Source organism: Varroa jacobsoni, unplaced genomic scaffold (genome assembly GCF_002532875.2).
Source record: "Varroa jacobsoni isolate VJ856 unplaced genomic scaffold, vjacob_1.0 scaffold_622, whole genome shotgun sequence".
NCBI lineage: Eukaryota > Metazoa > Arthropoda > Arachnida > Mesostigmata > Varroidae > Varroa > Varroa jacobsoni.
This window is the reverse complement of record NW_019213524.1, coordinates 172,093-197,516: the sequence shown is the minus strand read 5'-3', so window position 1 is coordinate 197,516 and position 25,424 is coordinate 172,093. Positions and strand designations below refer to the sequence as shown.

At 37.5% G+C, this 25,424-nt stretch overlaps 3 protein-coding genes and 1 long non-coding RNA gene across 5 annotated transcripts in view; 2 read left to right on the top strand and 2 right to left on the bottom strand.

Moving 5' to 3' along the window:
• LOC111262031 (gamma-1-syntrophin) overlaps window positions 1-6,407 on the top strand; it is a 13,526-nt gene extending 7,119 nt beyond the window's left edge. The window contains exons 2-6 of one of the 2 annotated variants that reach the window (XM_022836001.1): window positions 468-507; window positions 960-1,467; window positions 2,663-2,938; window positions 3,303-3,500; window positions 3,880-6,407. In XM_022836001.1, the coding sequence (XP_022691736.1) occupies window positions 1,342-1,467; window positions 2,663-2,938; window positions 3,303-3,500; window positions 3,880-4,560 (1,281 nt within the window). In that variant the 5' untranslated portion in view covers window positions 468-507; window positions 960-1,341 and the 3' untranslated portion in view covers window positions 4,561-6,407. Of the gene's footprint in view, window positions 1-467; window positions 508-859; window positions 1,468-2,662; window positions 2,939-3,302; window positions 3,501-3,879 lie in introns of both variants that reach the window. The other variant, XM_022836000.1, reaches the window with a different exon arrangement.
• Window positions 6,408-7,927: 1,520 nt separating this feature from the next.
• RpL37A (ribosomal protein L37A) lies at window positions 7,928-8,464 on the bottom strand. The gene has a single exon (XM_022836003.2). The coding sequence runs from the start codon at window positions 8,279-8,281 to the stop codon at window positions 8,003-8,005; it is 279 nt and encodes a 92-aa protein (XP_022691738.1). The 5' UTR covers window positions 8,282-8,464; the 3' UTR covers window positions 7,928-8,002.
• Window positions 8,465-9,582: 1,118 nt separating this feature from the next.
• On the bottom strand, window positions 9,583-17,626 carry Uba3 (Ubiquitin-like activating enzyme 3). The gene is made up of 10 exons (XM_022835999.2): window positions 17,405-17,626; window positions 16,553-16,715; window positions 16,014-16,127; window positions 15,254-15,393; window positions 14,719-14,835; window positions 14,446-14,612; window positions 13,744-13,948; window positions 11,248-11,383; window positions 10,811-10,976; window positions 9,583-10,418 (listed from the first exon to the last, which is right to left on the bottom strand). The coding sequence occupies exons 1-10, from the start codon at window positions 17,446-17,448 to the stop codon at window positions 10,333-10,335; spliced, it is 1,338 nt and encodes a 445-aa protein (XP_022691734.1). The 5' UTR covers window positions 17,449-17,626; the 3' UTR covers window positions 9,583-10,332.
• A 39-nt stretch (window positions 17,627-17,665) lies between these two features.
• On the top strand, window positions 17,666-19,994 carry LOC111262029 (uncharacterized). The gene is made up of 3 exons (XR_002681335.2): window positions 17,666-17,869; window positions 18,640-18,794; window positions 19,004-19,994. It is a non-coding gene; the product is annotated as an uncharacterized LOC111262029 (long non-coding RNA).
• The last annotated feature ends 5,430 nt before the right edge of the window (window positions 19,995-25,424 follow it).

The following is a 25,424-nucleotide window of genomic DNA, read 5'->3' as shown; positions in this document are numbered from 1 at the left end:
GGAGTTTGAAATTTTTATAACATGCAATTCATGAGACGCTTCATTGGGACACGTACAATAACTTGGTCAGATCTCTGTATATGTATATACAGAAAGAGCTCATTCCTTAAATTTAATTGTTTTTTTAAAGGGAAAAAATAGGAAAAGTGTATGACTCATTTTGTCAATATTCTAAAGCAAATTTCGTTTTTATGTGAACTGCTGGTATATCGAGGAACTTTAAAGTGATGCGATGGTATAGATTATAGCTTCGAAAGCTTGAGATAAATCAATCCCAGTGTTGTTCCGTCGAGATCTGTTGACACCGCAGTTATTTAGAAGAAGCGCGCACATGGGCTCAATGCGTAGGGTTAGGATAGGTTTATCGAAATTTTTTGCATTAGAAAAAATGTTCTACGTAGGTTTATAGATTATCTTGGTCTTACATCAATCATTCGGGCCTATGATAATTTTTATTTTTTATTCAGGTTTTATGGAACCGAACGTTGCCCGAACTATCTAATGCGGGTGAGTGATTTCCTAACTTTACTATACAATACTTATCAGTTTTTTGAAGATAAAGTTTCTTAAAATCAAATCCCAGCACAATTTATGACAACAGCTTATTTTTGGCTATTTCATCTGAAGCTAGTACTGTGTCCTTTGTGAAATCATCATTAAAGATCAGGAGTTTCTTCCTTTGTATACCTCTTTCCTATACATGCTAATTGGAGACATAATTCCATGAGCTTTGACCAGTCTGTATAACAGTATTACGCCGGCTGCCGCTTGGATAATGGCTGCTTTAGTTTCAAGCATATATATGTATGTATATATATATAAGTGGGTATTACAACAGCTTTAGGCCAAACCGTTTCAGGGCTCAAGAGAAATCGACTTCAGCACGAGATTACCTTTCTGCCATTATAGCATTGTATTCTAATGGAAATACTTATATATATATGCGTCCTTCCCTTCAGCGAAGGTACCATCCATGTCATTTGGTGTATGATGGATGGTCACCGAATGTAGGGCTTACCAGCTATTGCACAAAGGGCTGAATGACAACAGACTGCAAGACCGCGGATAGCTAATTCTGCCTAGGAGCCAGCTGATTCCCAATGGGGTTCAGCCACGCGAACAAAGTGTATTAAATGGAGCGACAGTCATATGGATCATGTAATATGTCATCATGAAGGACTGCTTCTGAGTGCAATCCGACGAAAGTAGGGGCTGTTACTACTACGTATTGGAGCAGAAATCGAAGCCTTTATTGTAGTCAAGCCAGTATAAAAAGACCAGATTGCAAGGAGCCACTGGAATTTACTTCAATCGTCCTTATGTTTCGCCCAGCACTCGACGATGATGTTCATCTGCTCTTCAAACGGAAAGCACCGTGTAACAGTACAGCTTGAACTGCGTGACCATGTTCTTCTCATAATACCGAATGCTGGAGGAAACTCTAACAAGTATTCCGTACCCAACAAGGTATATACTAATTATATTACTTGTCTCTGGCGTGTTTTTTTTTTGCAGTTGACCAATTATAGGATGTCCATGATAAAAACTTTAGGAGGAAAGCCTCTTGTTATGCTATATTATTACATAATCGGATTAAATAATTTTAGTTGATCCCGTTGGTCACTGATAGAACACACAATACCACAAGTAGTTTTGATAGTAGATTAAGGCATGAAATACTCGTGCCTTAACAAATCAAAACCACTCATTGATGGCAATATATATATATATATATATATATTGTGGCATATGTAAAATAAGAATCTTACTTCTGCTTTGTATGTAAAGAAGAACAGATATGTCAGCGAATTTTTTGCTTGTGTTGGAAGTGTAATTCTTGACGGTTATGTTTACTCAATGTAACCACCATCCGTTGCGGTTACGGTTCGAATGCGGACCTAAAACACTAACTAATCATTTTTAAAACATTTCTTCTGTAATCAGTAAATATCATTTTAATAGTTATCGTGAATAATAAGAATGGTGGGTGTAAACTCATTAAAAGGTGCTTTAAACCTAAGTTTATCAAAAATTGTATTTTTATGCCACTTTGAGGAAGTTTCAATCTCTTTGAATTTACACTCTATTGAGGATCATTCTGTTTGGCTCATGAAAAGTCTTCCTCGGATTTCCTCGGTGAACCAGCTTGGAAACAGAGGCTACGTAGACCATCGATTTCGGGTAAAAAACACGCTTTTAGTCTTTGTAGGTCGTTCGCCCAGTGTGAAAAGATCGAATAATAGCTGATACTTACTTAAATTCTGAAAACGACGCACTGTTCTTCACCCCAGCGAGTTAGTTTTTTTATTTTTTTATTTATTTTACCAGGAGCAGCAAATGAATGCATGCGTGTTACGAAAAACAACCCGCCAAATTTTCCCCAGTTTGGATGACCTGAGTTTGGATGAGGCACCAACCTGCATATGTATATATATAATTTTAAAACGGTCACTTTAGCGTAACGTAAATATTATACGAGACATGGATACATACTATATGAAGCTTAGCAAAGGTATAAAATAAAAAAAGGTTACATGAATACTCATTTATTTGTCATGCTAAGATTTGCTTATAGAGATTTCCGATTTTTTAGATGACAAAGGCACCGTGACGAGTCACTCAAGGCCGACTTTGCTGTATTTGTCTCTATTTTTTTGCTTAGGAGCGTGTGATCGCGCTACCCCGTCGACCGGAAGGCGGCTTTGGAGTAGCTATTAAAGGAGGACATGAACACAACCTTCCGATTATTATCTCGAAAATTCTCCGCGCGGACAGCTCTTCGATCAAGCTCTATGTCGGCGACGCTATAGTCAAAGTGAATGAAGTGCCGACACGAGGCCTTAGCAGGGAGCAGGCAACTGAACTACTCCGAAGTGCAGGGGAACGTGTTATTCTAACAGTAAAGCACTATCGGGAAGTTGCATCTCTACTTAAAAAGGTTAGCACTCCAATCTGACTTCTACAACATAAAAGGAGATCAATTCTATATAAACATTTTCCGGTATTTATTTCTGCCTTTGACTGTGCTGAAGTACCGTTTTGCGTTTAAACATCGCAGTAAATGACCGCCTAGCAGGCTGAGCGAGCTCGTTTGACCTCTATGAACTATACCCGAAACCATGTGAGTTGAATACCCATGGATACTCCATTTTTAGCGGTTACGCGAATGTGCCTCTTTAAAATAGTTTAAGGGAAAAAAAAAAAAAAAAATATATATATATATATATATATATATATATACATATGTAGGTATGAAAATAACTTCCGTTAACGGTAATTTTGCTTTCCCGGTATTACACTAGGATGATGAAGGGGGTACGCAGGCGGCTTATGTGGAGCTTCTCTTTGCATACGTACAGGAAATGGAAGAGCAGAGGGCATTTAAAGTTCAAGCGTGTTCTTCAAAGGAGGAGACCATCGTACAGTGTACGGATCGAGGAGAGCGGGAGACGTGGCTCCGTACAATACATGCAGCCGTGCAACGATGCAATGACCACAAGGTCTCTATATAACTCATCATACATGTTTTTGCTCACTTACTCGTTGCCGTAATATCATCCCGGTAATTAAAAAGTTTTGTCAGTCATTCGTGGACTTCAGTCATACCTAAAACATTTACATTATAGACGTAGTTAGGGGTTCTACATCAACTGGACAAAGTATATCAGATTTCCTATTCAAAATTGTATCTCTGTAATTTCGAAATCGCCCACTTTGGTCGGCTTAAATTGTTATTGCATAGCTTTAGATATTAACAGATTTAACCAAGTTCTTCTTAGTTACCTCCTTTTAGAATTCAAGTCGTTTGTTGTCCACTACGAAAAATGTCCTTACTGTACTAGCAATCACACCTCTGTGGAATGGCTGCTTTGATTACAGATTGAGCAGTTAAATCGCAATCAAGAGGAGGCAAACAAAATTCATTGGATGGATTGGATCAGCAAAAAGTGCTATTTTCCATGGAATCGTCAACGCACGCTTCCTCTGTTCCTTGCTTTAAAGGGCGCCTCGGTTTACCAGTTCGATCGGGCGCCAGCATCCCTTACAGAGTTTGACGACTGCCAGATTGTCTACAAGGCTTATCAATGTTCGCTTCAACCAGACGCTGAATGTATCGACTTAGCTTTGACATCAAGACATTACGTCCTAGAAACACCACACCACTGTGTTCGGTTTTCACTGCCACCGGGAGGTCAATCTACAGCGGTGCTGGAACGTGCCTGGGCTCTGTGCACGTATTTGAGCGTAATTACACTGAGCAGTAAAACTTTTAGTGTACAATTTGAAAACAAGGCCGCTTCGTTAACTATCGATTGGAATATGGGCTTTGCGCTGTACGATATTGCGAGTAAGGAGTACCTCTGGAAGTACGGGTTCGCGCAGTATCGGAGCAACGGTCAAGATGGAGCCCGTGTAAGTCTGGTGTTCGCTTTAAAAGATACAGCTTGTTGCAAGAACGAGCTGTTGCGCACAGTGACTCTCAACAACGATGCGCAGGCCAAACAATTCATCTTCTGTATCAATGCCTTCCTTTCATCAAAGTCCGTTGCGCCTCATTAGTAGGTTAATAGCTGTATATTACAACACCGTTGACTGCTTAACCTTTTATTATTAACTAGCACTGTTGCCCAAAGGCGTGTGGAAAAGCACAGAGCTGAAACACTTTAAAGTAGAGAAATTCAATCTCGGAAGCGTAAGACGCGCTGAATACTTCCTGTATATGGAAATGCTGCGCAAAAATGAATAATTGACACTGTCGTAAAACTACAGTGAATATGGTCGCGCTGTATATGTACAGTATGCGATGAATGTAGGCACGCTGGTAAAAGAAAAAGAGCGTGTGCATTACTTCAACAAGTTTGTGTATATACATATATGTCAAGAAAAGGTGTTCCCGAGTAGTTGTGTGCAGCAGAGAACGTTCACTCGACGGGTTGCCATTTATCAAATAAAACTAAACATTCATAAATATAAGTGAACAGATGAATATGAATTTCCTCGAACAGATATTTCTGTCGTCAGCTAGCCTTGTCATATTCGAAACAGAAGACAAAGAGGTACCGACATTAGGACTACCAAAGAAAATGGAAACTCCTGTTTTTGACGATCGTTACATATATTTTCTATGATCTCTTAAGCTTGATGTGTCTTGTCCTAAGAGCATTGCTGCTAAACCACTGCGCTAAACAATGATATTGTTATCAGCCGTTGACTGTATTATTATATCTTACAGCAACTGTGTTACAAAGCTTTTGATAAATATGCCCATTATGATTGTGTCGACGAATAATGGCTTAAAAGTTCGTGAGTTGTGGCGACGTTGTGGTGTCAGTATAGCGCTTTGCAATCCCAGACAAGTCAGTAATATGCCAAATATATGCAAGGCATTGCCAACAATTTCGATGATATCGATAACAGTTGATAGCAATGTGATGTGGGTTTTGTCGTAGTGACCAGAAATGTAGATACGATATAAATGGAAATGCTGAGTAAGTTCCGAAATCTCCCGATAAAGCAAGGTAACAGGGTAATATTTATAAATTCTCGGTATCTACGGCACGTTGAATTGGCTTGGTTTCGAATATTTACAGTCATGATTACATATATATACAATATTGAATGGTTAATCAATTGTCAGCTCATGGCAGCTTTAGATGACGCTGAATGATTACTTCGTTCTTGGAATTCGATTGAACATTTCTAAACTAATCAAGTGTAGAACTGCGAAGTGGTGCCGAATGTAATGTATTAATTAATGCAAATTTAATTTATTTGTCTTTTATTATAACGTTTAGAGACACAGCGCAGTTTGGATTGTTGGTACACGGGTACCAGACCTCCTCAATACTTATGGCACATCTTTGCGAAATGAAACTCTTAAGAAATCAAATGCTATCAGCAGCTTAGATATATTTCCAGGGTATGCACACATTCAGCGGAAGCATAAAAGTAAAAAAAACTGCCCCACAGACGAAAGCTTGCCTTAACGCTGCTACTCTTGCTGCAAATTGCGACAAAAAGATATGATATAAAACTATAGAATAAAAGGTTTAAAAGAAAAGAAAAATTGCACTAATGTGAATATGAAACAACTCTACAGATAAGAATACTGAAAATGAGGAGGTGACCGATGAAACAGCCATGTGCGACATAGACAACAGATGGTCCTGTCGCTCAAGCGGGTGACTTTAGGTGATGTTTTGCGTTGTGACGATAACTGTATATTATTACTCAAAGGATCGTCGATTTATGATTATAGCAATGCTTGTTTGCTGTGACTACACACCACTGAAACTTAAAAAAATATTATGACTATATAGCTTACTATTCTACTATTAGTTGCGTTAAAGCAATGCAATAAGCAAACTTAATAAACAGTGACAACCGTGTATATTTTTTGCTATTAAGATTGCGTATTTTATTTTTACTATAACTTTAGGGACAGAAAACCTAACTACAGATTTCAGGTTTACAAGAGATATTTTAACGGGCCATCGTTTTTTACAACTAGAATAAAAACGAATAGAAGGGTCAAACGGAAATGTACCACTTAGAAGAATTTTTTAGGAATTTAGCCGAAAGTACATGAAAATACATAGATACTGCTAAATACGCGCGCAGAGAAATGTTCACTTAAACTTAGAAAAGTCGAAAAATGTGAAAAAATCCGGGCGTGAAAGTTGTGCATGACATACCATTTGAACATAAGAAAGAGCAAATTCTGTTGAATAGGGGCTCATCACAGCCTGTGTTGATAAGCTTATGCTTCATAAAATCCTCATTTTCTTTGATTCTCATTCTGCCTCATTTTTGTGACACAAGAGGGTGAAACTCGAAATATGTGTAATTCGAATTAAGGTAATCAGACTAAATGTAACTGGAGTTCCATTATACGAAACGGAATACACACTAAATATTTTCATTAAAGTTTCAGTCGATCTCAACTGAAAGTTTTTTCCTTAATTTCTGCTCATCTAAAAAGCCTAGAAATTCTGCAACTTTAGTTTTCGACCAACAAGATGAGTGGGCACTGAAAAACATGTGATGATATAACTCTAGTCGAGCACGAAACATGAGAATCGTTGGGTTGTAAAGTCAATTATGACTTTTGCGTTTTAATTAAATGTACCAGATCTTTTCTCCCATCTTTGTTAGTGAAGATAAATGCAAGCCCGTACGCACTTAAACTTGCAATGCAGCATTTGTTTCGCTAAGAATTCGTAGAATTACTTATGTTTAACTTATATCCTCACCTGTTGATTTGAGCTTTAGAGCAGAGTGTAAGAACTTAATTTCAAAAACACTTAAGAAATTCATAACTTTAAAAAAACTATAAAGAAATTTTCTTATGAAATACGAAATAGATCATTCGGCCCAGAATTGCAGTTTATAGACATTACTCATTTAAACGTCACTCATCCTTATGATTTCCAAAATAAGAGCTAGAATAAAAGGTTGGTTTTTATTCAGAGGCCCAAGACGTTCTCCCACAAATGTTCGCTATGTTCCAACATGTGCCCTGACAAATGGCTATTACTGTTTGTAACAAATCGGTAGACTTGTGCAGCTCCTTGCCAAGCTGAGTTAACGATTTTTGCATTTTTTACCCAAGCATCTCTATTCTGGTCTAGTCTCTCTGATTCTAGTCACTCTTAACAGCAGTAGATAGTATTAAGTACTTCTAATGGAACTGTCGTGGTCTGTGGTTTGATCCAACAATACAATTATCAATTTCATCAGAGGACGCGTTCTTATAACAAGTCGATAAGCACGTTCACGAGGTTTTACAAAGGAAAGCTGAAAGTTACTACTTTCATACGCTGCTTTCCTTAAGCACCAACAAATCACATTTATCCGCATCCAGGCGTCTATTGAAAAGGCACAGTAATAATAGATAGCAGCATTCACAATAAAAACAGCAGTGAAATACAAAACAATGCCGACGGCCTGCCTCAAGTCGATGACCATTGGCAAAACGTCAGGTGTGTTTATTGTAATTTCCTTAAACTTCCTTGGTCTCACGAAGACGTCGAACCGAAGAGCGAACTGTAGCAGCAGCCGTGGTGGAAAACACGTACGCTCCTCCGGCGACAGTTTTCTTACATGACTTGCAGTTCCAGATGCCGACGCAGGTCCGTTTCATGGCTTCTTTGCCGCAGAATGTGCAAGTGTACTTGGCGTGTTGGGTAATTTCAACTTTCTTTACCATTTTTCGAAGCGAAGCTCCATAACGGGTGCCGTACTTTCCAACGACTCCGACCTTCTTCGTGCGCTTGGCCATTTTTCTGCAAAGTTTTGGTAAAAATAGTACACTATGTACACGCGTGCACGCTAGGAAGCGAAAAGGTTGCAGACATCCAAATGCTGTCTGGTGTCAAACTCCGTCGATCTGAAAACATCCGGTGCGGTAAAAGTCAACGAATTCTAGTGGCAATGCCTTTATGACGGCACCCTGGCCGGAACGTCATAAAAAAATATAATTATATAACACAGCTCCAAATGAAGAGACAAGTCGCTTCCTGTGGGTTGTTTTACGCATTGTATGATTAACAGTCGATATGAAATATAAACTTTATTTGTAATGGTTCATCAACCCTTTATGTTCGATACATGTAAATTATTTGGACCAGTTCTGGGCCCCTTAAATCGAAAAGCGACTTATTTGTCGTTGTTGCTGTAAATACTATGTTGGAAATGGCGGGCGCTTGTAAGTGATGTACAATACCTATACCATATGAATATCTTAATAACCTTGTCTGAAGCTTGTATGGTTTAATAGGTCAAATGGCGATAACAGGCATTGAAAACTTCTTAGTTAAATTATTCCAAGCTTGAAAGTTCTACGTTTTTTTTTGTTTATGGGATCTTTATTACTTTACAGTGCGCTAGTAATTTGAAAAGTATCTGCAAAGAGGCTGCATGCTAATTTTTTCTCAAATGCAGATATATGCTACTGAGACAACAGCGCATGAGTTAAAGTTTGATTGACAATACGAAGAGAGTTTCCACCAATTGAAAGACGTTTGCTAAATATCTCAAAAAGAATGTTTCTCTTTTTTTTTTTTATTCATTTTTGGTAATTGGGTTTAACGGGCATTAACAGAGGATCGTGTTAAGAGTTTCTAACTTTTAGAAAACAGGTGGTGGAGTAAATAATGAATTTTAATTTATTAACCCACATAGTTTAGAAATCGTGGACTGAGTTTGCTTCATGGTAAGGGCCTTATAAATGATCCAACAGCATAGAAAACTACTATCAAGCTGAGAAATTTTCCCTTTAACCTGCTATTCATTCAACGGACTTAGTTTTTTTCGGGTTTTTGAACCGCTGTTTTCATCACATGCTTAAATCGACGCACGCGAATGCAGTATGATACAGGTCTATCACAGGTTTAAATTCTGCCTTCTATAAAGGACGAATTCTAGTTGTAGATTGAAAATCTAGACTTCTACGCAATTTGTAGGGTTTTTAAATTAAAATTAATATTCATCTAGATAGCTCAACAATTAAACCGCCGATCCAACGAGTGCTATGTGATTAACAATAATACTAATTCTCCGTTACAAAAAATTTACACTGTGTTTGTGTTTAATCGTAAGGAATATGGACACACAACCGGTTGCTTTTATTGCAGGTTTTCGTAACTAACAGTTTTACTATGTTCTAATAGCAAAATGATTCGGATCATCATATTTTGTTTACCAAGCGGCCTCTGCTAAAATAGAGCGTTATAAGTTAGTGTTATGAACTCATTAATGAATGACAATAGGTAAAAGTGGTGTTGTTAGCGCACAGCGTTTATGAGAAGCGAACTAATAGTAGAATAAAACACCTTCCAAAAATTAGATAGTGTAGTGTATTATTAACACTTTTTAACAAAATGAACAAGCAACATAAGCAAACAATGCTGGCAGGGACATTTTCCAGTTCTGAATTTGTAGGATGACCAAATTTAATATTTTTGCAAGTACTGAAAAAAAGAGCACAAGGTTCTGCCGTGTTAGGTGGTAACAAACCTGTAAGCTGTCTTTGAGCAAATTGGTGTTTCAGCTTTGAGAAATTAAATATTCGTCGGAAAGGAATTCAAAGCAAGGGCAAATTAGATACCAAAAGTTATTACACCCATCAAATAATAACGCGCATATAGCTAACTATAATATTTTTAATTAAGTGTTAAAAAATAAATACTCAACAAGTAGAGGAAACAATGCGAATAAAGACACTAAATATAAAAAAATCCATTCAACCCAGCAATATTCTTTCTCCATTGGCGACTGTAGATCAGATCCGAAATCCGCATATACGACTCAATTTGCTTCGGTATTGCTGTTTTATTTAAAATAAATGTTGAAGGTGAACCCTGTTGGAGAGGTCTTATCGTTGACAAGTATCTGCTGACCATTTACAAATCCTAACTCTGAAACAATAAGAGATTACCACAAAAAAATCTTGTTACGGTCATCATAGAAGCGATAACAAAAGTACAAAACGTTTTCCACGAATTCCCGAAGATAGATCCTGCCGTTTTTAACAAAAACTTCCGAATCGCTAGGAACAAATGTAGCCCATCTATTAAGATATCCATATCACGTACTCAATCAGCTTGAATTCTACTTATTAGCACTCTAGTCCCATTCTTACCTACTCAAGCAAAGCCTGCATCGCTAGCGCATAGCAAAAAAGCAAGGTACCGTAAAATTGAACGTACTTGGAAAACTGACCATGATTCAAAACAGATACTACAGTAGAATATTTGACACAATATGTGGAGTCATTGAATCAAACGTATTGATTGAAATAGTAACTTACCAATAAGGGTCTTTTCAAGGTTTTCTTTCGTGGCATTCTCAAGCGCTGCAATTCCAGGCATATAAAGCGTCTTGTTGCCGGATTCTGTTGTTGTTGTAACACCAGGATTCATCATCTGGTATTGTGAAGACTCCTTCAAAAAGTCTAGTACATCACCAAGTGTCGTCTGAGATGAAAAGACATCCATACAATTCATATAATTAAATGTAGGATTTAATAGGAGTAATAGAAGTGGCATAATATATCCAGTTTTCCTTATTTGTAAAAAACAATAACAGTGGTAGTAGTAACTCAGTGAGGAATACGTTGTAGTACTCAATGGGATCAGACACAACATTGTATAGTTTACGAAATAACCAGAACACATTTTTTTATTTATATTGAATGAAACATGTCAGTCTCTTTTTTGCTTTGGCACATGCGATGGTGAAACGTACCTCTTCCTTAAAGGTGAGATTTCGGGGCTTTATTGAACATGCCATACAATCAGGCAGTCTCTCCGCTTCATGAGTGTTTGTAAAAATTCCGTATGAGTCGTTAAAACTAACGTATGACTTAAGGTTTGGGTAACAGCTGAAATGAAAAAAAAATTCTGTATTAAAAAGTACGAGACTTTTGGACAACAAATATCTACACGCGAATCATATTTATGAAAGTAATCAGTAATATAGTCCACTAATGCATAGAATGTGTAAAGATAAAGTATCAAACCAAACCGGTCGTTTCTAGATGCGTTTAATTAATTAATTAATGTGGAATCTCAGGATATTGCTGTTTTCGTACGTGCTTCATCTTTACCTAACTTCATTTGTCCATTTGTCTCACTTATCTGTAAAACCTACTCATCATTGTTTAGCCAAATTTGCTTAACGAATAAAAAATATTTTTATTGCAATGCAGAATAATTATGTTTTCAAATATATAATAAAAATAGAGTGGGAAAAAAACACTATCAAATAAATGCCAATTATATAATACAACACCTTATCAATTGCGAAACTCGATAATAGTATCACGCGACGTCTGTCATTAACCTCACAATACACCGGCCGTGGCACAATGCCAACAGGTGCACCCAACAACGGTGCGGTGAGGTTCAAATATTAAAACAACATTGAATAAACACATAGGTTGTAATTTGCTACAAACGTAGAACGAACATATACCAAGGAATTACTTTTACGCCACGCGACTATGTAAATAATTTACTAGCAAATATAATTTTCTTATAACAATGAATGCACAATTTCTTTCTCTCTTGTGCACACACGGGCAACCTGACTTTGCACTAAACAAAACTGTTTTGGCCCAATGCCGCCAGAGGGCGCTATAGAGAGCACAAAGAATGACCGCAAATTACAAAGTCCATGATTCGCTTGTGTAAGTACGCAAAATTCTTAAATTATAGGTTGTATTATTTAACAACAAAATGGAAAGAGAATTACCAAAAATTAAAACCTGTTAGGTGGACAATAGGAATGATGTTTTCGAATAGTAATATGTCACTTGTGTTTAAAATATTGTGGATTCGATCTTTGTGGGAACTTTAAATGCACTGGCGTTCAAAGATTGTAAATTGGGGTAGGCACATGGATGGATGGCAGTTTTTTTGCATCTCATTTAGACCAAAAAGATTTTTGCCGTAACAGCATTTCCTTATAGTACTATAATCAAGGTCACCTATGACACGGGGTATCCCAAAGGAATGTGCGCACTATTTAAAAGATCATAACTTTCTAATTATTCTTTCTTTTTAAGTTATAATTAGTCGGAAATAAAAGATGAACCAAAATTTAATTTTTGAGCAAAAAATATTTTTGTATACGATTAGGAGTGTAAAAATATAGCAGAAAAAATATTGCAAGGCATTTTAAGCAGATCCGCCAACGCGAATTATATTTAGACGGATAAAGGATAAGTTTGAAATCAATGGAATCGTTGAACATTTTTCGGAATACAAAAAACATCGATGGTCTTCACTAGCCAGTATTAAAGCGTACTGGAAAGCTATAACGAAACATTCCCAAAATCTATAAGGCAACCAAGTCTTAAGCTTGACATCAGCAAATCAAATATCCATCGCACTCGACAAATTATATTTCAACAATTGTGCATGTTATTAACGAGCATGTTCTTGACCAAACAAGGATTTTGCGAATGGTACTTGGAAAAGTGTAAATAGGACACCTGGTTTTCGGGCCAGATTGCTTGAAGTGATGAAGCTACATCCAAATTAACTGGTTCAATCGTTCAGTATCGTTGCAAATAGAAAGGGATTGAAGATCCACATGTTACTAAGTAAACTTACCAGAAGTTACAGTGCGGTGCGATATTTCGCGCAAAACATTAATTAAAGTATTCCTTTTTGACAGTACTACGTACTCGGGCGGGCTGTGGTGAAATTTATTTTCACACTATCATTGTGATGTACAAACATATCTTGGTGCCAAACTTTCCAAACGAATGATTTAAAGGAAGTAGTCTCATAACAAGCTGTTCATTTTTCTGACTTTTTTTCTGCGAAGACACTTCAAAAATGAGGTCTGCACCGAAAAACCAATCACGCTAAAAAATTTAAAAGCCACAGTTGAGCAATAACGCGCTACAACACTAAGAAAATCTTTATCGTTAAATTGTAAATTAAGAGCCGGATATTATTAGAGGTGTACTAACCAGCACGGTGCTAATTACGAACTTCTGCGGTAGTAAGAAAGTTATACACTTTATTTATATTCTTTTGAATTTGAATAGAGATTCTTGTAAATGGAAATCGAAATTATAAGAATATAATCTGCATATACTTATTTTAAGATACCCGGTATATTTGCGGAAATTCAAATACCTTTGATACGTTGTTTATTGACCTATTTATTTACCATACCTTAGAATAGCCGAAACGTATTTTGTCTGACCATTAATCTATAAGCACGTACCAGTATGCAATTTTAAAAACTTCATTGGCGCAAATAGCAGCAATAACTGCGTTCGTGGAGGCAACAGCAGGAATGATGTTTTTGATTACGCCATGAGTCAGCCGATAAGTTGGCCCGAGAATACCATGTTGGGCAGCTCGTTCCACCGAACGCTCGTGAATCCATGCGACATGTTCCGGATTATCTCCATCAATCTCAGTGGATTCTGTAACAAGATGACGCGAAATTAGTGTATTTTGCTAGTCCATTAGTCTATCCTGTTAATATACATTATTCCGTATGCCTTGTCTCAGATTTCATATGGATAATTTCATAAATCTTTTTTTCAGTAACTGGTTTGTGGGTGATGTATCAATAGCCCACATCATGTAGTAATAGATTATTTTATATAAGTGCTTTCATTCAAGCTGCTTTTGCCTAATGATAGTCATCGAGTGACCAATGGCTACGTAAGAAAGGAATGTGGAATTGGACATTCAAAGTTTTGTAATAGGTTTTTCCTAAAAAGGCAGCCTGGGCATAAGCCTATTTCTGATACTGGAACAATTACTAGATCAAATGATATAGCATTGGATCTAACAAAACATCGATGACTCCAGCTATCGAGATGGCGTTAACAATTTTTGATTTTTCTGAAATCATGATTAGATACCCAACACCAAGCAATCATTTTAGTGCTCTGCTACACTACTGCAGTCATACCTCCACCAAATGGATTGTCCTTTGGCCACTGAACTATTTTCACATATTCAACGCAGTGTTCTGGTAGGCGTGGGGTCTGCGCTAATGTGCACATAGGAAACTTGTCCTGCGGTGGATAGTAATCAAGTATGCACTCAACGCATGCAGTCAAGCCTGGGGCAATTACTCTAGAAAAATAAAGACGACAGAAATTAGTTATACCAAGATTAACTATATACAATATAACTAATATTCGCGTATTTCAAAATACACAGACAAGGAGTGACTACTTGCCTTGCATTCCCTTTGAATCCTTCGGTTCCGCCATCGACAAGGGGATGTACAGTATCTGGTTGTAGTTCGCCGTCATCATTGTATTCGCACATTGAGCATATTAATCGATTGATCCATCTATACAAAGTAAGCAATAATAAATGAATGAAAAGTAGGATACAACTGCACAACTGTGACAATCTCACAACAAGTACCCCGAGTCGACTTTACAACTTTCAGCAAATCGTAAAATCAAAGTGCTTGTTAAGAGGAAATTATATCTGTTTTGCGCGAATTGAAATCATCTTACTGACTTAAGTTAAAAATAACTTTAAGAGAACATAGTCATGGTTAAAGTTATCGTTGTGGTAAATCCACTCCAACTAATCGTATTATGTCTGACGCATCGCCCTGCTGCATGCTAAATATAATACCTATTTTCTTCTGACGTTCGGAAGCCCATTCAAGTTTAAATAAAATACGCAACCCGCAGGTTGTCGGGTAAAAAAAGAATGTGAGTATCTGTTGTATGATTTTCCACCATTAATGGCAATACCTTCGAGGAGCAATTGCGTCAAGACCGCAAACAATGATACTGAAGGTTTCGTAGAATTCGACGGGTTTATCCTCGATTCGGGCGAAATATGGCGTTACTTTGACGCCAGGCACGCGGTTATTAATGAATTCAGCAGCAACCTAAAAGTAAAGGATGGTAAGACATTGTTATCTTTAGTTGTATATACCTCACAACTCTTTTCATTCTTCTTTTAAAAGGAAGCACAAACGAAACGTACTGCGCAGGCTTTTCCGTTCTGCAATGCAAAAGCAAAAGTTAAATTTAAACCTTCTAAAACTTTACCGAAACCTTATTATGTTTTTCATTTAATCTTCTTTTTTTCAAATTCCTCATTACACTAGTGAGAAATGCAGCATTAACCGAACCTCAAAACTGTCAATTGAGCATGCTGGCGTCATAAAATCAGGTGCGACCAAGCATACATGAAACAATTAATTATAGCTACGAGTCTGTAAGCTGCTGAAACAAACCACTTATATTAAAAAAACAAAGATATGATAATGAGGAAGAAATGGTTACGATACATAAAGGTAATTTTGTTAATGCACTATTATGAATAGTAACGCTGAATGCCAAATAAACATTTTTTCCATGCTTCAGTTAAATTGTTATTTCGGTAAACGGTACGTAAGAAATATAAAAACCAAATTGCGAGTACAGAATTCTCAACAACAAATGTTTGTCCGCCCATTCGTTGGGTACTATGTAAAAAAGCAAAGAACAGAAAAAAAATACTTACTTCAGCCTTTGAATTGCCGATATCTTTTTCCCGAAAAAGAAATTGCCGATTAAGGTTCGATAAATCGATTGTATCCATATCGATTACGTGAATATTCACGAAGCCCATCATTGCCTGCAAATTTGAAATTAGGAAGTGCAATCTTTTATTAGGTTAATGCATAAGCTTCAGAAACGTATAGACAAAAAAGCTCTCGAATACCATTGTACAGCTATTCCTGAAAAATATTAAAGTAAAGCTACACAAGGGTTGAGTCTCTAGGGCTCATATCAAGTACTTCAATTAGTTGGACACGAAAAATGAACAACCCATTCTCATTGCGCATTTGCTGTACTGTAAGTTTCGTAACCATTTGCAGGACCATTTACCTCTCTCGCATATCGTAATAATATTGTAAAGCTAGTAGAAACAGAATAATATATATAAAAATAGAAAAGACTATTGTAAAGATAGTAGAAAGATAGACCCTGTTAAGAAGCACTCAACAGCTTTTAATTTTATGATCTAAATATAAAAAAAAAAAACAAAGAGATACAAACAAGATTTTTGAGGAGTTCGCAACCAAGCCCGCCTGCTCCAATGACGAGAATTTTACACTGATTTCGAATCATATTGAACAGACCAGCTTCAAAGTCTGGAACAGATAACGGCCCGCTGCGGTCGAGAACCTTTGAGATATCCAACCATCGAGACGGCCAATCACTAAAAAACAAACGGAAGCCATCTTATTTTATTTTGTTAAGAAAAAAGTTTCGAAAAAGAATTGGCTGTGTAAACTTGCTTGGTTCAAACTTATCAAAGTGCAACGTTGTTTCCGTTTGAACGACACACACTTTATATACAGCAACCCTTACCTATATTTGTGCACAAGTTGTGGAATTGAATAAATATATAATAGTTTTTTTTTTCTATTATACAAAACAATCAGTTTGTTGCCGCTCAATTTTAACTGATAACCTTGAAGATATTTATATTAATAATACTTGCAATATTTATAATTTATAAATTAAAGAAGGGTACGTTAGGATAACTGTATCTGAGCACATGGCGCGACCTGCTGAATTTAGACGTGCCATGCATCTGAGTCTATCTGTATACTAATGTATGTAACCAATTTGCTGAGGGTCCAGTTGATGCTGATCGTGTAGGCTTTCATTACACCTTTTCCCTCCCAAGCTCATCTATCTTCTCATTTTTTAAATCAGTTATTGAGCATTATTATTAAGCATTTCTGCTAACGTTTTTTTAATTTAGCAAAAGTTTTCCACTAATCCAACATGCTGTGCTTGGTTTTTTTTTATAACGGACCAAATGCAAATAATGAACAGATAATAGTCATAACAGTTATACGAAGGTAAAATTAACGTTAGCAAAATGAGCATACAACTCACACATTCTCTGCCGCATCACCGAGACTATCATCCATCGCCTCCATAGCAATACGATGTTTTTGAACTAACTATGCATACGAAAGAAACTATACATACACTCCGTTGTCAAAGTGTTAGTTCACATGCACCACCTAGAATGCATATTAACTTATGTGTTGTTTCTTTTCAAATTATAGGTTGATCGGTATCCATACGAAAGACCAACTTTAAACCGACACTAATATTTACAGCTGCGAGTCGTCTGCTAGACTGAGAGCGCGCGTTTCGTCGCGCGTGTTGACGATAGCCTACTTGAAAGATTGTACTGTTAGGTTCGTTGTACGGCACCCTAGGCCAAAGGTTGGTCGCGAGCGGTTTTTTTGCACAATTTTGAATCGGGATCGCTATCGGATTTATAAACAAAGCCACACATATACTCGATAAAGATACGCAAACATATTTCAAGCAAGCGATTAATTATCAACGGTAAATAAAAAATCTCATTTGTTTATAATAGTTTAAAATACGTTTGAGAATGTTTAAATACTCATTTCATTCACTAATTCTTTATTGACAGACTTTTATCTTGGAGGATTTCTAAAAGTGGTTAATCAATATACTACAAGAAGGCGTGGAGATTTGTTTACAGATGATGTTTTTAACAAATTTTTTTCTGAACGTTGTTCTTTGTATTGGAAAAAAATGCAGGACTACAGCCTGACGTATACGATAGTTCTTTTTTTAGACGGAATTTCGCATTTTTAAAGCTTTATTATCCTTTGCATCTCATAATTTTAATTTAATTGTATTGTTGTAGTGTTGGATTAGCACTACCTACGATATACGATTGGATAATATTTTTCTTCATGTTTCTTCAATCGAAGATTCTTTAATAGTATTGACTATCCAAAACACTAACAAGTGAAAAAAAGTGAAGAAATATTTTTTAAGATATTAGGAAATTAAAAATTTTAAGTCCGAGCTGTAAAGGACGTGTATCGAAAGAAAATTTATACTTCTGCTTTTCTACTAAGTAGTTCAATATTGATCCGGAACAAAGCTCAAAAATCTTTAGATGGCGATAGATTCATATGTATTTATCGTCACCGTTTTTTATTTAATACATTTTGTTTAAAGGTTTTCTGGAATGATTATGTGGGTCAGATAGGTTGTTTTGACAAGAAACTTAAAATAACTGCCTTTAGTCGTTATTGCTACATTATGCACGCAGATTATATATTTATTGTATTTTTCAGCGCAATCTTAGCTTGGAGTGTCTCAACCACTGGAGTCTTGAGTTTCTCAGTATACTACGGCGGAAAAGAAGGATACGCGCATTCTACCTTATAACGACGTGAACTTTGGGTCTCTTTGGCGTCATTGGCGTGTTCTTAGCTTCGCTTTATTAGATGTATAAGAATGAAAAATTCCCACGTTTCTTTTACGGAATAGAAACACTCTTATGACAATAAATTATTGTGTTATGTATGCTATCCTCTGTCATTGCTCACGACTTTTTCCCATGCTAGAAATTTTCAAACTTTATATTGAAGCATTCGCTTAGCTAGACTTTCAGGCTCCCTTCACTGTCAAATAAGTGTGATGTGATTTCCTTTTCAGTGAACGGAAAAGATCAAAAGCCGTCAGCGCAAGGTTCGGAGAACATAACGGGTGTAACAAAACCTCTCATTCTTAGTCCAGGAGGGCAGCTTTGTACTTCGACTATGTTTCCTGTATGTGGCCTCGCGTTGTTATCGAGCAGAATGCTTGCGTGACTTCATTCGTCGGGTTTCTTTTTTATTGAATACGTAATTGATTCGATGAAACTGGACCAAAGAAACGTACCGATTAACTATTTGGCGTGTAGGAATCGATTCCTAGTGAATGCGGCGGTCGCAATTCTATTGTAAATCATCGCTTTTTTTTTGAGTGAAGATCTAGGTGGAACAGACATAACGGCTGTAGACAAGGCGGCAGTAGCCACTTTTCGGCTGCTTCTCGCTTGGTTGTAGCAGATAAATAATACTGACGATAACGGATCTCCTTGTTTCGCGTACTTAAGCCGAGCTAATTTAGTGGCACACGTTGGAAGTAGACGAGAAAATCAAAAAAAGTTATTCGAAATAGGCTGTTATACTACCACTATAAAAAATTAAGAAGAACAAGTTAAATAATAATTTGTAGAATACGTCAAAGAAAGTATATGGTCCGTAGTCAGTACCTGTAGGCTAGAAAACCGAAGTATATAACTTTAACGTATTTTCATAAAACGTCAGACTAAATTGCAATGTATAAAGCTGTGGGAAAATGAGAATATGAGTAAGAAAAAAATTATAGTTAGGGCTAACCATAAGAAAAGTCTCTCTATCATGTTACGAGGATAGGCGAAAAAAGCATTCTTTTGTGCCATTCGCTAAAGCTGAGTATATACTGTCTGTGCCGAATAAGTATGCTGTAATTTTTCTGCTCGCATTCAAACCTATGATGTCCAAAAATGCATGCTGTATACACTGATTATTATATTCAACTGAAGTTTGATGAAAAGACCATAAACTTATTGAACACAGTGAACATATGACTATTAACAGACCTTCATTTTGACGTACCTTGTATGAATAAGAATGGTCAACATTTGCGCAAGCTTAGATTGTTTGTCGTATACATATTTTAGAAACATTTCCCTACGGAACCGTTTCTTCGAGAAACAGTTTTCATACTCGGTTTTCACTATAGGCCACAATGAGAACATTCTTTCTGGAGGGGAGCTAGGTGGACAAAGAGGTCGACTTCTTTACATGGGGTTCAGTTCACAGAAATTTAGCGCGGTGCGAATTGTCGGTGACTGACTGCTGAGTAACGGCTCTCACGAGTTTCACAAATAATGTAAGAGCACCCTGAATTGTCGTCGCTGGGCACTGGTACTGGGAATGATTACATATTGCGTTTAATTAGAGCGTTAAAGACGGATTCGTCTATCTAACCCACCCGGGTTGCGAGAACCTCAAACATGCCGCTAGCAAATACGGGGGAATGTGTTTCAGGGGGTATCAGAAGGTACTCCAAAGTTCTGTTTCTCTTAGAGAAAAGCCCTCACGTTGCAGAAGTCCGCTGCAGCCATGGACGAGATCCAGAACGTGTTCCATTCATCTGGTTACGGTCGATTACAGAAAAGACAAACTTATGGCTCCTGAAGAATTTTTGTAGAGATTTGAAAAGCTCTTGAAACCTTTTTAAAACCCTTAGGAATCCATTCTACCTGATAGCGGGGACTAGAACAACTGACAGTTCCTTTTTTGTGAGCTCGTGCTGAATTCGCAAGAACTCATCATGCATTGCAGTGGAGTGCTCCACCTTACTTAAAACCACCGGGATGGTTGAATATGTCCTGCCGTGACCACCGTCAATAATTGCTAGCACCTGGTTTGGAGACATTCTTTGAAATGAGTCTCCATTTTCCTGCTCATCATCGTCACCGCAAAGCTTGAGTGCTTTGCCGCCAGCTTTTTTTCTGCCAATGACGTTTCGCTTGAAGTACGCTTGCTCACAATGGTCAACACTGTGAAACGGACAGCACGCGCCATGCATAAAACTGTATATAACGTCTTTTTCGACTTACTCATGAATTCTGTGCTCAGTTTCTCGTTACTGCGCTTCGTCAATAGTAACACCTTAGAGGCTCTTGCTGACTAACTCAGACTGCTCTAAAAATGTGACCAGAGTTGTCACGCTGATATCGGCGGTCTCCTTACCATAGATTTGCGTAAGGTAAACGATTATACAAGCGACAAGGATCAACTCACTTGACGAATGCAAGATCAAGGAAAACTGGTACACTTACATTTGCAAAAAGCGATCACAAGAAATAATGAGAAACCTTCCAATAGCTTAGCTCGCAGAACTTTGCGAAAATCTGATAAGAACTTAATGCCTTTGACTGGCTCGTTGGCATGCCTCTTCGCATGGCATACTTCATGCTTCTGCAACTCGCTTTGACCGCAATGCTCCGTCTTGATCGTGGTGAATTCCCGAATATATTTGGACTACTGCAGAGACCTGCCTCGATAGTACTTTTTAAGTATGTCAAACTGAAGAAAAAATACCATTCATCAAGTGTAGTACAAGTGAAAAAAGTTCCGTAACGTACTCATTGGACAAGTTAGTACTCGCTGCCAATATTATATTTGCAGGCGTATCAGTGCTACAATTAGCACCTGAGAGCCACTAGTTTGGGGCTCATTACGGTGGCTTTCCGTTAAGTCCATGCCAACCAACTTTGAAGCTATTGAGAATACCACATGCGATTTAGAGTACTGTATTTTACATTCATCTCGCGTCTCTCACGCTTCTTCTACAATGCCCTACCGCACTGCATAAACTGGGACATTCTTAGAGGTATTACTGCTGTGACTTTTTTGACGTTTTACGTTACCAATAAAATTTTTGGTTTTTTGTACTTTTCCCACATGTCTGAACTGCTCATAACAGACTGGCCAGGAAGGCCACAGTCGTATCTGAATCCTGTTGCCCATGTAACCAGATCATACACACTAAAAGGATTAAATGAAGACGAACGCCTACTAACCTTCTTGTCTATCTTTCTTCGGCACATCAGAAATTTGTATAGTTTGAGCGTCTCAAATATGAAATTTGCGGCAGGATTGGTCGTGGCCGATAAATGGCCGTTGCTACTCGAGTAGCGAAGAAGAGCGACTGAGAAGTGGCTACAATCGCTGCGGTTATGACAGTGGACCCTAGGCCTTAATTTTTCGCTTGGACCTACTCACTTCGACATCTATTTTGTTGACGTAAAGACAACACGTCTCATCATCGTTGACAATTCTGTGTGAAAATTGGTTATTGCGGCCATGCGACACTTGATACCGGGCGGGATGATAAGATGCAGAGTTAAGTCGTAATTTTTGTTGGTTAATAAGGTGCCCTTGGTAACTTCGAATTTCAGTGTAAACTCAAGGTACTTAAGGCACTTAACAACAGCCGCATAGCTGCAGCCTAACTTTTTGGCCAACTCCCGAGTTGTCTATTGGCCGTCTTTTTTCAAAAGTGTCTTCCGATGGTCTTTATTCTGACGGTCGGCCAGAGCGGGAGGCATCCTTTAGTTCCCGGATTAAACTTGGCAAACCACTCTTGAGCAGTACTTTCAGCGATAGCATCATTGCCGTACACAAGGCATGTGTCCCGGGCTATTCCGTAAGGATTTGGCTTTGGTGAAATTCGTAGTACAGAAGATATCGAAAATGTGCTTCTCTTCCCGACCTATTACAGCTTAATTCGATATCTCAGGATGGTGGCCATTATTTTGTGTACAAGTACGCATTAGGTATATAGCCAGAAGTATGCGAGAGTACGATAGACAAAAGCGCAAGACGGCGAAAAGTACCGTGAGTACAATGTGTTATCAAGCAATTCGAACTTTATTTTTCATTCAAAATTTTAGGACAGTAGGAATTCTCCCTAATGGAAGTGCACTTATTTTGTATAAATGGCCATTCCGTGCTAATGATGTGTAGAACGCTCATAACAATAACATAAAAAATTATAGTATGCCCTATTTCCTGTTTTAGGTTGTTGTGAAACGTTCTAGGCACATCTTGACAAGAGTCGCATTAATTTTTTTGCCCAGTAAAATCCTTGATATCGGATTTGGCCCCTCTAAGTGCTGAATAATCTCGGTTGCGTTTCGGAACATATATAGTGGCGGATCCACATTTCATCAGAAGTTACGTAACGATAATGACCTTGGTTGCCTAAAAGGTCATTTCGATGCTGATTATGCTTCGTTGCACGTGATTCGGCAAAGCTGGTTTCTAATATTGTTTCTAATGTTAATGCAAGATTGTAAATTTAGGCCGCGTTGTAGTGCGAGCCGTTTCTGTTGCTGAATATGCTCGTTCGGTCGTCTATGAAAGACGGACGGATTTTTGTGACTATGGTTTTCACAACTACCTTTCTTTGAGGTTGCTTGGAAGTAGTTTAGAGTGGCCGTCCAATCAGAATATTATAAAATTCATAAATCTAACGACAAATTGTTGCACATAGAAAATAAGAGAAGATCGTACTTTTGTGTCCTCTGTCTCTGACCCTTTCCGATAAAAAACATTTAATAATAACGCGGATCCTACTTTGTGCGTATACAGAAAGACGCGTGACATGTTAATTACTTTGTTGTCGCAATTAATTGCAACAGTTATTCAGCTGTACTCGTTCCCATGCTAAAGTTGGATTCACCTAGAAACAGTAGCATATAAAAACCTTTTTTTGGAAAACTTAGCAATATAGACCTAGCATTTTCTTGCAACACAAGAAATTCGGGCCAAATAGCGTTCTTTTTCACAAAGGTTAGAACTTCTAAGTGCCAATATTTTCGCAATAGTTTCGCAACAAGATGGGATCAATTTCGAATTGTTACGGGTAAGAGGAATGGTTCATAAGCTAGGACAGTACGTCTGAACTGAAAATTCTTGTGCTTTCTTTCTAAAACTTTAAACAAATATATATCAACGAAATTGTTTGCATTTACTAGAAAAAGGATTTCTGTTTCACGACAACAAATGACTATTTCACAGTAACCGCGTCTGGAAATACTGATCAATAGGTGTAAACTCGTCAAAGTGTTGTAGAAATACGCTACGTATAAAAAATTCTAACAAAATTGGCTTTTGGGCTGATAGCAAGTCAAAAGTTTCAAAAGCGAAAAATGTTCAAGAAGTACAAAAAGACTAATCAGATATACCAATTAATTGTTTATTTCTGTATTGAAAACTTATGTGTGCTAAGAATAGCTTTTCAAGCTATTTGGGTGAACTTTCGTGTTCTTTTCAATCTAATCCCTATTGAGGAGTTTCCGACCTGTCTCATAAAAATCTTTCCAAATTCTTCGGAGGCCGCATGAAAACCAATGATAATGTAGACCGTCGATTTCGGGCAAAAAATTAGGTTTACCTTGGCAGGGAGGTTTGTTCAGCGTAGAAAGGTTGGACAAAACTAAGCTTCTAAGTTCTCCTTTAAATACAGTAGGAAAACCAAAATAACCAAAAATCAACAGTAGTCTGTTCCACAATTACGTCGTTTGTGATCAAAATCACGCTTCCTAAGCGAGGTATGTGTATGGATTATTGAGAAAAAAAAATACGTGAACGTTGAGTGGTGTGGGGTAATCGTTAAGAATTCGATAACCAATTATTATTATTATTATCTTCGTATACTCATGGGCTTTGGATCTGAACATTTCGAAATACCAGTGATTCAGGTCCTAAGCTTGATTACTTTTTAATGTTAATTTACAACCGTATACCAAACATGCTAAATGTTACTTTTCGTGTTTGGTACCGGCATTCTATTAATCAACTAACGATTGATCGACCAACCCAGCACGAAACGAAATGTGTGTATGCCCGGATTCGAATCTAGGCACGTGTCCCTACAATTATCAGGTGACTAGGTTACTCACTAGGCTATCGCAGGGACGTAATAAACGGGCAACACGTAATAAAACAGTTCAGCTAGCACATAAGTCTATGCAGAGAGGCTTAAAGCACATACTGTCATCGGTCATTTAAATAAAGTTACCTAAAAATTTCACACATTGTCAGGTTGATCGAAAATAGCTATGCAACCGAACTTCTATCTTTATGCGGTTTTTTTTTCTGTGAAAGCTGTCGCCTTCCGCTTTTTAGTGGTGTGACAATACTGTCTTTCGAGAAGCATTTTTAAACAAATGTGAAAGGGAAAGCACTAAGGCTAGTATCCGATCTCTGTTACCCGTGGCTGTGATTACTTCCGCATGTAAGTACGGCACGCTTCATTTGCCGTTTGGCATTATCTCACGCTGGATCTTAAACCAACACTTCGAGCTCTTTTCCTGAGTTGTGATATTGTGTCCGGCCCTGACTCGCCCTTTGACATAAGTTCTCGATAAAATTCGGATGAATTTGTAGGTTATGGCAGAAGGTTAGGATCATTAACGGCAAGCACCATAAAGTTAGTTTACCACATAGCATGGTGAGTAATCATGCATAAGCAC